Source organism: Hetaerina americana, unplaced genomic scaffold, assembly GCF_022747635.1.
Source record: "Hetaerina americana unplaced genomic scaffold, ioHetAmer1.1.p SCAF_11, whole genome shotgun sequence".
NCBI classification, from domain to species: Eukaryota; Metazoa; Arthropoda; class Insecta; order Odonata; family Calopterygidae; genus Hetaerina; species Hetaerina americana.
This window is the reverse complement of record NW_027286181.1, coordinates 19998482-20013053: the sequence shown is the minus strand read 5'-3', so window position 1 is coordinate 20013053 and position 14572 is coordinate 19998482. Positions and strand designations below refer to the sequence as shown.

Sequence of the window (14572 nt, the reverse complement as noted above, 5' to 3'; positions counted from 1 at the left end):
AAATGTCTGTAAGGTAGGGTTAGGTGGAAGAAGGGGCTATTAGTCCCAACCTCGCCAAATTAAGTCGATAATAATAATAATATACGAGTACATAATATGTGACATTCTGTACCATTATATGTATTAGTCAATTGGGGAAATAAATTATTCTTATTATTACTATTGTGATTAGGCATGCCTAGTCTGCCATCAACCCCTGTCACACACACACACTGGCAATGGATTCCAATAAACCATAACAGTATAAAATCCTCAGGATTTGACCTCGATGTTGGTTGATAGACGAGAGTATAATTCACCTAGTACCAACCCCTGTACACCATGTGAAATTCACACATCAGGGCAATAAGAGGTGTCAGTTCCTTTCCCTGTTTTACCCGTACTTCACCAAAAAGATCTGGTACTTGAAAAATCACACACAGCTTGGGTGAAGCTGAAGATAACCATAGATGTGGCATGGAATTGAACTAAGGCACTCTAGTCAGCAGTCCAATGCTCTACCAACTGGACCACCATATCTCATCAAATACTTTCTTAAATATTAATCTAATTATAGAGATTGTTTCCATCACTTAATTACAGAGATTTTATTATTAGTAGCAGTAGTAGTAGTAGTCTACCATTTAGTGTAGGTTTTGGATGGACATATACTAACTAAGAGGGTAGGCTGAAAACTAATCCACACATGCTCGTAGACCACAAACAAAATGACCTTCAGAAGCACTCCTGGTGGCATGTGGAAGTAACATTCCCCCTCAACACGCATCCGCAGGTTAGAGGTCGTTACATTCATCCTGTGTATTTTGAAAAGCAGGGGTATGGAGACGTGTTCTAGTGCTATGTCAATGGAAGTTAAACAGCGTGCTGTTGCCAAATTTTTAACTGCCAAATAAGTGACTCAGTCATAGACTTTTCATCGTTTAAAGGCTGTTTATGGTTTAGATGCTGTTGATAGGTTTACTATAAATTGATAGGTAGTGAAATTTCATGGTTGCGAGCCTGGAAAAGCCATAATTGTTGATGAAACTTCCTTTGACTGTGTTTTGGGATGCTCACCGAGTTTATGTGACCTGTTTTCTGGAACGAGGGGCAACAGTAAATTCTTCTCAGTATATATAGACTCTTAAACACCTCCAATGTTGAGTTTGTCATGTTAAAGGCAGCCTGACACCAATTAACTTGTGATAAGACAACGCTCATCCACATACCTCGCACGGAACTGGAGAGGCTCTGTAATACCTGAAATTTGAACCAATTCCACACCCTCCTTATCCCCCAATCTTGTGCCTTGCGATTCCTAGACTCAAGAGACACCTCAAGTGTAATCATTACACCAGACGATGAGGTCAAGTCCTGGATTCGAGAAAAGTCAGAAGAGTTTTTCAGTGACGGAATGAAAAAACTTGTTACACGTTGGGAGAGATGTGTTAGCTTTAACGATGACTATGTTGAAAAATAAATTATTGATTTTGAGGCTTAAGAATTGTACTATAATGTACTTTTTGCCTGATCTTGCTATTTGCTTTTGTTTGTCACCTTCACGTTTGATCGCGACATCCAAGCTTTTTTTGGGCCATGGAGAGGATGGCCCCTTACACTGGGAACATTGGGCTTTGGTTTCTATATCATAACCATAAACCCAGGTCTCATCGCCTATGACAATTGTTTTTAAGAAGTTATGGATATCATTTGATTGATCGAGCAGTTCCTGGCTGATGTCAAGATTTTTTTGCCTCTGTTCATCCGTCAACATTTGCATTAAAAATTTGGACGTGAAACACTGCTGTACCAATGAAAACACTGTGCCTGACTCATAGATTGATACCCAAATGCCTCTTGAACCATTGCATAAGTTTCAGTTTCACTTTTACCGAGATCAAAACATAATTCAATGCACACGTGCTGCTTCTCTAACACCTTCATTCTCACCAACAAAAGAATTTGTACAGCAAGTGTGTGCAAACTGAAAAGAATCGCTGTTGTGTGTGTAGAAAAGTCAAGACAAGGCCACAGGAAAGATGGTGTTTTACTTCTAACAGATGCTACTAGAAGTTGACACTTCACTGATTGTGATCCGCCAAGCAGTTCGCATGTAGAAAGATCAATCTCATCTTTTTTGTACAGACCTTGTATGGAGTATGGCCTTATACACAGCGGTGTTTGTAAATTGGAGGTTTTTGAAATGTGGGTGTGGAGAAGAATGGAAAAAGTGAAATGGACATGAAAGGAAAATAAATGAGGAAGGGCTAAGAATGGTAAAAGAGGAAGAGAGAGGGTTATTGGGAGAAATCCAAAGGAAGCAGGAAAGTTGGATTCAGAGCATTTTGATTGTCATTGGAATGTTGAAAAAACTAGGATATAGATGGCAAAACATTAGGCAAATGAGGAAAGGGCAGGACTAGAAGTGTCATGATGGATGGATAGAAGGGATGAAGGAAGTAGGCAAAATTGAAGAGGGGCTCATTGTAACATTGGATGTAAAGTTGTGTTTTGTTAAGAGAGTGTTAGAAAGCAGGAGAGTGTATTGTTTCCATCCAAAATCTACCTTTGCCAGTAGACAACCAGTAATAAAAATAATTATGAAGCATTAGACAGTGTGAGTAAGGTCTAATGTCACTGCAACAGCAGCGTGTGGAAGATGAGTACTTTTTGAACATTTTGGTACAAATTTCCTACCTCTCTGGCCCATTATCTTAGTTACAAAACACCAGAAACTATTCCTTCTCATTGAAATATATACTAATTTTGGACCAATACCACCTCCTGAGGTTTGTTGGTTGAATTTGAAAAATGTACACTTATGGGTCCATTAATTCTAGTCAAATTTTGGACCTAACTTTCCTCATGATAGGAGCCTATTAAGAGAGCTAAGAAGTTTAGATTATGTCAGCTGTCTAATAAATGAAAAGAGACTTATTCGTCGCAAAGTAAAGCTATATATTTGCTTGCCCAGGGGTAATGATAATGGGAAAGTATGACAGTACCAAAATGCTTAAAATAAAACAATGAATGATATTGATTTTTCCTTTTAGTGAAATTAAAAACTTTTAAGGAAGCCCAGGTATTTCAAACTTGTATTATTAAAACAGTACATCAAAGTTTCTGGGTTTAATTATCTTTATGATAATAATTTTATCACAATTCTGAGGTGAGAGGAAGGGAATAATAGCATGGATAATATGTGCACAGATGATCAAGAGTTTACCATTATGGGAGTTAATCAGCCTCGATGATCTAGTTCAAAATTTAGTCCAAAATTTTCTACATTGCACACGACAATCAATTCAAAGCAATTTATAATTATAAAACATTAATGATTCCTGTAGCTTCACCAGGGATATGAAAATCAATTTTCATACCTTCATTTAAATCATAAAACAGGGGTTCACAACGGCATGGCCATTAGATACTCTCTGGTGGGGACATTTAAAGCTTATTCATTCATGCCTTCACCATCTTGCTGACAGTTCACTTGACCAAGCTGCCAGATGAAAAAAAAATTCATTTGGATTTTTGCATTAAAACATGCAGAATCTTATTTTCACAGTAACAATATAACTTTATTAACAAATTACTGCAAGGATGATTGAATTTGAATTTCAAAATCAAAATTCAAAGTATGAATTGAGTATAAGAGGATGGTCTGTGAAGTTCTCAGCCTCGCCCTTAGATGTCATCTCTACTAGTGTGATGTTTTCCTCTCATGTTGGCACAATTATGAGTAGATGCCGTGTGGAATTGCAAGCCATTCTATGATTCAGGGATACAATTCTTCGTAAAAGAAGGTTTAATGCTGAACGAAATTCATTTGAGGATAATAAATGTGTGTGGGAACTCTTCTCCTTCAATTTTCACAGTGGAGAATTCATTGACAGGGTTTAAACGCGGCCATGAAAACCTTCAAGATGATTCAGGTAAAGGACGTCCAATTTGTTCAACCACACTGGAAGCCATAGAAATAGTATGATTTTGGAAAATCGCTGTACAAAGGTACATGAAATTGCTAATGCTGTAAGGATATCAATAGAATACACATTGGAGGAATAGCATGCACTAATGTAATTGCACATGACAAATCTTTGCACATGGTTGTTACCATACATGTTATGCTCACAGTGGATTAAACATGCTTTTGGATGTCACTTCACAAAAACATTGCTTGGCGCGCTTTACGAAAAACAAGAGTGATTTTCTGTATCATTATGTGACAATTCATGAAACATGGATTTGCCATTTCACACCAGAATCAAAACATGTGGTGGATAGAGGCTAGTTCTTCAGCTCCAAAGAAGGCAAAGATGGTGCCATCGGCGGGAAAGGTCATGGAGCCAGTTTATCGGGATGCTAAAAGAATTCTGTCAATCAACTTATTTAGGAATAAAAGATAATACAACAAATGGCGAGTACTATTCTAACCTTTTAATGAAACTGGATGCAAAAATTTGTGAAAAAAGATCTGGCTTAAGAGTGGCAAAAAACCATTTTCCATCAGGACAATTCACCTGCCAACTAAAGTGTCTCGGCAATGGGAAATTTGAGGGATTTGAACCATGAAGTGTTGGAACATCAACCCTATTCCCCGGATTTGGCTCCCTCGGACTTCCACCTCTTCTGAAAACTCAGTTTCCTCCCTAGTCAATATTTTTCGTCTAATCAAGACGTGATTGCAGCTAAGTACTTCGCAGGACTTTCAAAAGAACACTACAGAGACAGCATAATGGCACTGGAACAATTTAGGACGATGTACATTAATATTAAAGGAAATAATGTTTAAAAATAAAACTTTTTTTAAACATAAAGCATCATTATTAGGCCGAGAACTTTTCAGATCATCCTCATAGTCAAGTGGTTTGGATTTTTAAGGTATCCAATGCTCATTTACAGTTGAGTATGTCCTACTATTATTGCATAGAAAATACATTTTACAACAATAATACCTGGCTCAATGCTTGAATTAAGCTGCAACTTTATTTGGTAAAGGACAGGATGAAAGCAAATTCACAGAGCATTACAGTAAATAACTGGGACTTCCAAAATGAATTGTTTATATACTTACCAGTTAAAGAAAATGTAAAGGGTCTTCTTTCTCAGATTTGGATACTTGAATAAATCAAATAAGGAGTGGTTCTGAGCATCCTTCTCTTTTTCCTCCTTTTCCTCCGTGAGTTTCTTAATAAGTTCATCTGGTAGATCCACCTTGTTCTCTTTGGCTGCAGATTGAAGTAATACTTTCACTTCTGATATTCTTCCTTTAGCTAACAGCCACCTGACCGACTCAGGAATAAACCTTGAACATAAAAAAAAACATGTTTTAAAATGTATGCACGTAATCTACTTCTTCACAATCAGGTTACTTATACATTTGCATTTAAACATAAATGCATCAACACTTTTTTCACCATATGCTTATCGGTATGATGCATTTCATCATGTTAAGGTATCATCATACGTGAAAACTAAACATGGACTTTGGGTGCATATATAGGAGGTATATTAAAAAAGGGAGAGCTCTTTTCTTATACTTGAATATTAGTGAGTTGGATCAAAGTAGTACCACGTGCAGCACTATCCATTGATTATTTCCAAAGCCACTGCAGTTATTGTTTTGACTCTGTGATCATTTGCCTGCCTGTGAATTCAGATAATAATTTCTGTGAAAATCATTACTCCCACCAGTTGTAAAGTGCATGCTATGATTCGATTTTTGTATGCAAAAGGATCATCAGCCCACCAAAGTCAACAGGAGCTGTCTTAAATTAATGTACCTAAAGTAATCAATGAAGTAAAGGTTAGAAAATAGTGTCAAGACTTCAAAAATGGCTGCACAAACATGTGTGATGATGAATAGTCAGATGAAGAGTCAAAATGAACATTCAACACTTCCATGAAGTTTAGTGATTAAGTTTCAAGTAAATTAGAATTGTCTAATTACTATGACTAGGACTAGATACTAGGAAAACGAAAAGTCTCCTTACAAATACAGAGATGAGGGAAACATAACATAGCATATTGATGAGGGAAATACACATTTATCAAGCCATTGCTTAAGCCAGTTGTGAAAATCAGTTATACATCTTTCCAGAGTACTCACAACTCTTCGCTCTAACCATTGGAGCTGAGATCAAACCAGCAAATGCTTTGCTTAAAATATATCCTTTCACCATCTCACTTGAAAATAATTTCTCGCCAAAAGGCAAACTTATTACCCACTTTTTTTTAAACACATTCAAAGCGGTGACACAATATCGGAACAGTATTCACCTCTTACCATAGAGGTTTTTATGTGAAAGGTATAATATTTAATAATATGCTTACTCTTATGTTTTCAAGAAACACACATGGCATAAACAAAACTGTGCATCAATACTTGTTTACAATTATGCTGCTAAGAAACTGAACTACATTTTTTTGCTCGATTACTCTTCTAACTTTCAATCACATTGTGGTGACTGGTTTTTATTTGAGGTCAGAAGATTTTTCTTCTGTTGATGCAATTTATTAAAAAATGTTTCCAGTACATAATTGGAAAATCTTTTTTTCAATTGACATAGTCAGTGGGTTTCAATCACTCCATGATTGCCACATACCCATTGATGTACCATATTTTTTGCTTGTATCCTTAAGCACTGCATGGCTGTCATTACTTCTCTTTCCTTCATGAATCCAAATTAGTTTTCCTATCTATCTTTCCGCCGCTAATTCATAGTAGTACATTAGATAAAGTATTTTGGGTCATTTTGACACTAGATCAGAGATGTGATGTTCCTCGCATCTATTAATCATAATTTCCTTTGGCATTGCTGTCATTAACTCACTTTGAAGTCATCTAGCTGTCTTTCCTATTCATAACTAGGCATATAATGCACTAAAACAATAGAAATTATATTTAGAACCCAGTATACCATAAAGATAATAAACACAGACTTGGCCTAAATGAAATTTTACCATACCATAACATTCTTTAAGCTACAATTGCCCTCTCTTCTGTAATCTAAATGAGCAACTGCTTATAAGCCATAAAAATTTTAAGTGGGTGCTATACCATTGAAATTTCCTTTGCTCCGCAATAAAGTTTTCAGAAAATGGAACCATTATGCAACATTCCTTATAAAGCAAAATAAATAAAGAATTTAAGATTTAAACGTTGATATTATGCTTAATTTTGAAATCCATTAAAAAATGCCATTTTATTCATGCTACTAAATGGTGCTTTAATTTTCCCCCCACATTTGAATACAACTGGATTAAAAAAATCTAACTTTTCCTCTAATATTTGGGAATAAATATTAATATGGGTCAAATTTCATTTATTTTGATTTTCACGAGAGTCTGCAAGCTTCAAAAATATAAGTTCATGATAAAGATCAAGCTGCTTTAAATGGTAAAATTTTAAGTTGTCTCATAGAGTTAAGCATACGCAACTATGAAGTTCAAGGCATGGTGGGGAAGAGAGAGAATAGTTGGGAGAAATCCTAAGAGGCAGGAAAAATGAGCGTAGTGTTTTGATTAGCCATGGGATGTTGAAGACTGTGATGGAAGGGATAATATTAAGCAAGCAAGGAAGGGGTGGGAAAGGGATAGGCATATTAGACAGAATGAAGGAAGGCAGAAAATATGTGGAATAGAAGGACAGTTTATTGTAACGTGGTGGGTTTGGTTTTGCCGAGTTTAGAAATATAGCATTGTCCAGTCTGTATTCATCCAAAACCTACCTTAAATGGTAAAATACCGAATAATAATAATAAATTTAGGAGCAACACTTTCTATTACATGTTACCAAGAATTTGCATGCAATTTTATTTTTAGGACCACCAAAATTATAACCAGCATTAAATAAAAACATAACCAACAGCAGAGATATCATGATTATAAAACATGTTGCACAAAAGAGTTGGTCCTAATTGGTGATAGGTTGAAGTAGTAGTAGTAGTTTTGAGGGGAGGCGACCGACAGCTAAGGTCATTTGCGCCATAGGGGAAGGACAGGAAAGGATGAAGGGTGGAGAGAAACCCGGCGTCGGCATTAGCCTACTCTTTACGAAAGGCGCCAAGGGGTCCGCGGCTTAACGTCCCATCCGACGGACGGCGTACTCACTCAAAGTGCCCTCCACAAAGCACCTCAAGTAGGGATCGAGATACCTCTGAAAAATATTCAACACCGCCGGGATTTGAACCCGCGCCCTCAGGGTGGGAAGCCAGTACGTTAGCCCCCGCACCATCTCGATCCCCGATAGGTTGAATTAACTGAACTAATGGCAACCATAAGTGTCTGCCCAATGCATATTAATATCAAGCCATCCCAAAGTGTATTCAGGATCATTTAAGATGCTGTGAAAATGGAAAAGAGGAAGTAGACATAAGAAAGCAAAAGACAAGAGGAGAGGAAGACTAAGAAGGCATGATAGAATCCACTTTAATGAGTATGCAAAGTATATCTGATGGATGCTGCACAACAGAGTTCAGATTTTATTATACCCATGGATCACTCAATTTTAAACATGTCAACTATTCATTTCCTACCACTGGTATGAATGTCCTAGCCCCATAATCTTCGGGAGAGGCGGGGGAAGGAATCAGGAATGTGCAAAAAGGGGAACAAAAAATGGCATGCACTCACCCACTAGGGTTTATAGAATGAAGGGACCCTTGTGAGTCACAATCATATAAGAACTCAGGGTTTGCAAGGAGCAACTCTTACGCGACTTATCTATTGTACTGAAATGAACAAGAAAATAAAAAAAAGAGCATGGAAAAACAACAACCTAGATATAATTGATGGTTTCTGGCATAACTTCATGGAATCAATTCATATTAGAAATAAAAAAATGGTAACTTTGTGAGTCCACCGAAAATTTATTACGAGACGACCCAGTTTTCGATGGTCAACGTCATCTTCACCTGGAGATGATGTTGATTATTGAAACCCGGGTAATCTCGGAATAAATTTTCAGTGGAATCACAAAGTTACTATTTTTCATTTCCGACAACCTAGATATTTACATGTTCACTCCATATGTCCCCCTGAAAACTGGGTCTATTCAGAGAGGAATGAATTTTTTTCCTTTGTTCACAATTGTGTGTCTTCCTTAACCAAAGATTATGGTCTGGAGCACTGATACCAATTGTTGTATCACAGCCATAGTAACTTTTTACCATCTCATGTCCATTTCCCAATCTAATTTTTAAATTGATATTCTATCATCCAAGATGGGCATAGACTGAATAAGGATAAATTTCTTTTCCTCTCCAAACAAAATAGAACCTGAAATCTAACACTACAAAAACTGAAAAGGATGCATGAAAGGTGGATGCTGAGTGGTTGGATTGGAAATCAGATGTTGAAGACTTGAGTTGAGATTATTAGGCATGTGAGGAAGGAGTAGGAAAAGAATAGGTACGTTGGATGGAATGAAGAGAGGAAGGAAGTATGGGGAAATCTAAGGAAGGTTTATTGTAGTGTTGGATGTCTGCTTGAATCTTGTTATGAGAGGCAAAGAAATTTACCGTTTTATTGTCCTGTGTCTATCCAAAACCTACCTTAAATGGTAGAATACCATTTCTGGGATAAGAGGCACATTTGCAGAATACAATATTTTTCTTTCTCCAATTAACAACTGACTTTTGAAACTATACATCCGACTCTGTAATACTAAATGCAGACAGTGTTGAATCCAAAAAATTCAAAGTTCATAACCAGATTGGCAATAATATTGAGTCATTCTTGCTTTGCAAATCAATCCAACAACATAATCCATCATTAATAATACATCATTTAAAACGCTGGTTAATTGCGACTATCTATTCTCTCATATCGAACATTAATTTTCTAATATCTTGATAACTGCTCTGCCTTAAACTCTCATCAATTAGTTTCCATATTTGTTCCCTTAGCCTACCTCACAAAAATTTTATTCATCTTTTTCTATGCAGAGCTATTTATGATGTATTTCAGTTTAACTCCACGAATACCATGATTCTCACTTTTATCTGTGCACTTGATCTTCATCGTCCTCCTTCAGCTTCAGGTTTATTCTTCTCTGGCCTGTTTTTTTCCAATAATCCATGATCCTGATATGTATAGTACTCAGAAATGATTTCACGTACGTACCATACTTCTCAGAAATGAACTCACGTACACACTGCTTCCCTGTTTGTGAACACATCACATGTTCCATGATGTGATATACCCACAGCAGAGCGTTCCAACACTTACCAATACTGAGACTAACATCTAATATTATGCACACTCCACACCAAAGACCTAATTTTTCTCAGTGTAATGTTCCCACCACTTTTGTCTTCATCAACATTATTGATTCTGAATAAAGTCTGCTGCATACCAACAAAATCTCCATCCTTATCTCTAAGCAGGTTTGTTTGCCTATCTGGTGGAAGTTTAAAATTAGGTTGACGATCAAACAGATGCTATAAAAAAGAATATTACACCAAATGAACAACATGAATCTTGGACTGTTGATTTAAAGTGAATGGAATCATTCTCAGCATGGTTTATAAGGTATGAAGATTAAGCTTTTGTGTGAGGGAATAAATAAGTTAAATAATAAAATAAGAGATAATAAACACAAGAACACGGTTTTGTACAATGCGGAAACACGATCATTGAAGCAAGATGATAAGCATAGATTGAAGCTTTTTGAAATGTGAGCATGGAGAAAATGGAAAAGGTGAAATGGAAGAAAGAAAAACAAATAAGGAAGTGCCAGACATGGCGGGGGAGGAAAGGGGATGGTTGGGGAATATCCTATGGAGGCAGGAAAGATGGATGCAGAGCATTTTGATTGGCAAATGGGATGTTGAAGACTGTGACAGAGGGGAGAATTCAGGTAAGCAAGGAAGGGGCAGGAGTATAATAGGCATGTCAGACAGAATTAAGGGATGAATGAAATAAGGAGAATTGAAAAGTGGCTCATTGTAGGGTTGGATATTAGGCTGCGTTTCATGAGGAGAGAAATAAATGTAGAATGCCAATCTAAAACCTACCTCAACCAGGGGAATACTAATAAAAAATTTTTTATAGCTCCGAATAAAAATCTAAAAATGAGAACAATATTTTGCACACACATCACCATTTCACATTCTATTTAACAGGATTTCTACGGAGGCATTAGTATGGTTACTGTAAAATTCTACATTACTTAAATATAAATAAATACCTTCATGCAGTTAAAAGTTAGATTTTAACAGTCAAATGCATGATTTTTAGTCACAATAAAACATGATATCACTTTTTCTATTTCACTTGAATCAGCAAAGCTATGCATTTCAGCAGGTATAAACATCTAAAACCAATAGATAAATAGTTCACCATCTTCAGGCATAACCAGAAGTGTTAGCAGCCATCTGATGGCCTCACAACTGTCTTACACCAATGATTACTGTAAGCGTTACTAATGGACAAATAGAGATGGCAAAGCTCCCATTCAATAACCCAGCTAACTTTGTTAATATAATGTACCTATGCCGTTAATTTTTTCTCTAATTTTGGACATTAAATACTATGCACATATTGAAGCAAAATTGAAGCATACCACCAATAGCAGAAGAAAACAATTCCTGGCAGAGTGAGGGCTACCTGAAGCATCCTCCAGTCTTTCACAAAATAGGAGAAGAAAGCTGTAAGGATGAAACCAAGGGAGAAGAAATACTGGCAGAAAACGCCAGTAAATAATCTCGCCGAGGGACCCACCATTTCTACACCTGAAATTAATTAAGAAAAATTAGTCATTAATATAAAATACAGCATTATGAATAATAATTACTGTGTCTGGTGGCAACTTTGCAAATTTAAATGATATTATTTCAACAGCATGATGGCTGAAAAATGCATTGATTCAACACATAATTTTGCCAATACAGATCACTCATTTCAAAAGTATTTAAATGATGACAAGGTATTCGAAAATATAATTTATTTCTTTTTAATTCACCTGTTAATGAAAATGTATACTGATTTTTTTTTAAATACCACGCTTTTGATTCACTAAATGGAATTATAGTCATGGAATACCAACTGCCATCATATGTACATCATTTCAGTGAAATATGAAAATAATCACTAGAAAGATACATTGAGACACTTGTGCTAAAAATACAGACACACACATACATATTTATATATGTGTTTGTGCCTGTATGTATGTATGTATGTATATATATATATATATATATACACACACACACACACACACGAGGGTCATCCGGAAAGTAGTACCCGTTCGTGCCGCATGAAGTGCTGACGACGCGAGTAGCCGCTGGACGAGGTCAGATAGCTTCAGTGGCTTGTCTGCCTTCTCTGAGCCAAGTTGCGTGACGCTAGCATTGCCTGTGTTGTTTCTGTGATTGTTTACAATGTTTAAAAAAATTGAGAACGCCGCCAGTTGTGAAGTGAGGGCAGTGATTAAATTCCTCAATGCAAGAAACGTTCGCCCATGTGATATTCATCGCCAATTAAAGGAGGTGTATGGAGACAATGTAATGGACGAGTCGTCTGTTCGGCGGTGGTGTCGCAACTTCAACATGGGGAGGGGGAACACACACGACGATGAGCGTTCGGGGAGACCGTCTGTCATTACAGACCAACTGGTGAGCTCAGTTGACGAATTCGTGAGGAACGATCGGCGCGTCACAATTGATGACATCTGTGAGCATTTTCCCAATGTTTCTCGAACAATTGTTCATGAAATTGTTAAACACCATCTGCATTATGCAAAAATTTGTGCAAGATGGGTCCCTCGCGTATCTCAATGAGCTGGCGGCGAAGGACTATGCAGCAGGAATACAGAAACTTGTCACACGTTATGACAAATGCCTTAATTTGCTTGGAGATTATGTTGAGAAGTAGTTTAAAGTATCCTCTTTCAAATAAAATTTTTTATGTTTGTTAATATTTACTTTTGTCTTTTTATTTCACGAACGGGTACTACTTTCCGGATGACCCTCGTGTGTGTGTGTGTGTGTGTGTGTATATATATATATATATATATATATATATATATATATATATATATATATATATATATATATATATATATCCGAATCCGCTCCCGGAAAGCTGTGGGAATTTATCACACTATTCCTAAACCTGTGTCTAACCAGGATATAATCTAGCTGATATCTTCCTGAGTCACCTGGCATTTTCCATGTATACCTGCGTCTTTTGTGGTGTCTAAACCAAGTGTTGGTGATGACTAACCCCTGTCTCCTGCAGAACTCAACTGCTTTCTCCCCGCGGTCATTCCTCGTGCCTAAACCGTAGTCGCCCACCTCATCACCATCTCTTCCTTCGCCTACCGTCGCATTCATGTCCCCCATCACTATCAAATGTTTCCCTGCTGGAACACACGCGATCATGTCCTCTAACTGATCGTATATCTTATCGACCTCTTCTTCCTTATGGTTGCTTGGTGGCATGTATACCTGAATAATAACTAAGTTCGTCGGTTCTGCTTTTATCTCCACTAGTAGTATTCTATCCGTTACCTGCTCTATGTTGACTACGCTTCTTCCTACCTCTTCATTTAATACTATGGCAACCCCTCGTTGGCTCTCGTCCCCACCGCTGTATACTATTCTATACTTATCACTCCAGTAATCCCCGCTATCTTTCCATCTCACCTCGCATAGACCTAAAATATCTATATTTCCCCTTTCCATCTCTCGCTTAACATTCTCCAATTTCCCTGTCCTCATCATTGTCCTAACATTCCACGTTCCTATTCTAACTAATGTGGTCTTCTTCTCCTGCGTCTTCTGTCCTGCTGCTGCTGGTTTTCCCTTGCAAGGGTTTCGTGGGATGACGACCGCGGAAGCCTTGCCTCCCCCGCTGCCGGGCACGACACACGGCCGATTGGGCCGAGCCCCGTGGTTGCCAGGACTCAAAATATCTCTATTGTCCATTATATTTTTCTAGGGAATGATAATTGAGGTGGTTTCCCGTTGCCTTCCTCAATAGTGTTTTTAACGTGACACCATCACTTACTGGCCGCCCCACTGGGGTCAGACGCCATTGCAGCCGCCTCACTGAGGAACAGACGCTGCGTGGACTACCTTTCGTCTGGCTCCTAACCTTCGACCTATCTGGCATGGGTGACCCTACCAGGAGCAATAATTATTACTCCCGCCAGTACAGCTCTAGGGGTCATCGGAACGCACAAGCCCTTCCACCACGTCAAGGTTGTAGTCCGGGGAGGGTATATATATATATATATATATATATATATATATATATATATATATATATATATATATATATATATAGATAAGGCGGGTAAGGTAATAGTTGACACAGGAAAGATCCAAGAGAGATGGAAGGAGTATATAGAAGAACTATATAGTAAAGAACTCAGACCAACACAGTTAGACATTGAAAAAGAAAATGACGTAGAGGAAGACAGCTTAGGTCCAGGCATACTAGACAATGAGATAGAAAGGGCATTAAGGGAGATGAAACTAAATAAGGCCGTGGGGGTAGATAACATTCCCGTGGAACTTTTAAAATGCTTAGGAAAATGTGGGAGGAAGAGGCTATATGGGCTGATCCGTAGCATTTATGA

The 14572-nt window shown here is 37.4% G+C and overlaps 1 protein-coding gene across 2 annotated transcripts in view; it reads right to left on the bottom strand.

The window, feature by feature from the left end:
• Positions 1–14572, bottom strand: part of LOC139700965 (organic cation transporter protein-like) — a 92706-nt gene that overhangs the window by 8414 nt on the left and 69720 nt on the right. For both annotated transcript variants that reach the window (XM_071599484.1, XM_071599483.1), the window contains 2 exons: positions 11549–11717; positions 5057–5287 (listed from right to left, as the gene is read on the bottom strand). In XM_071599484.1, the coding sequence (XP_071455585.1) occupies positions 5057–5287; positions 11549–11717 (400 nt within the window). The remainder of the gene's footprint in view (positions 1–5056; positions 5288–11548; positions 11718–14572) is intronic.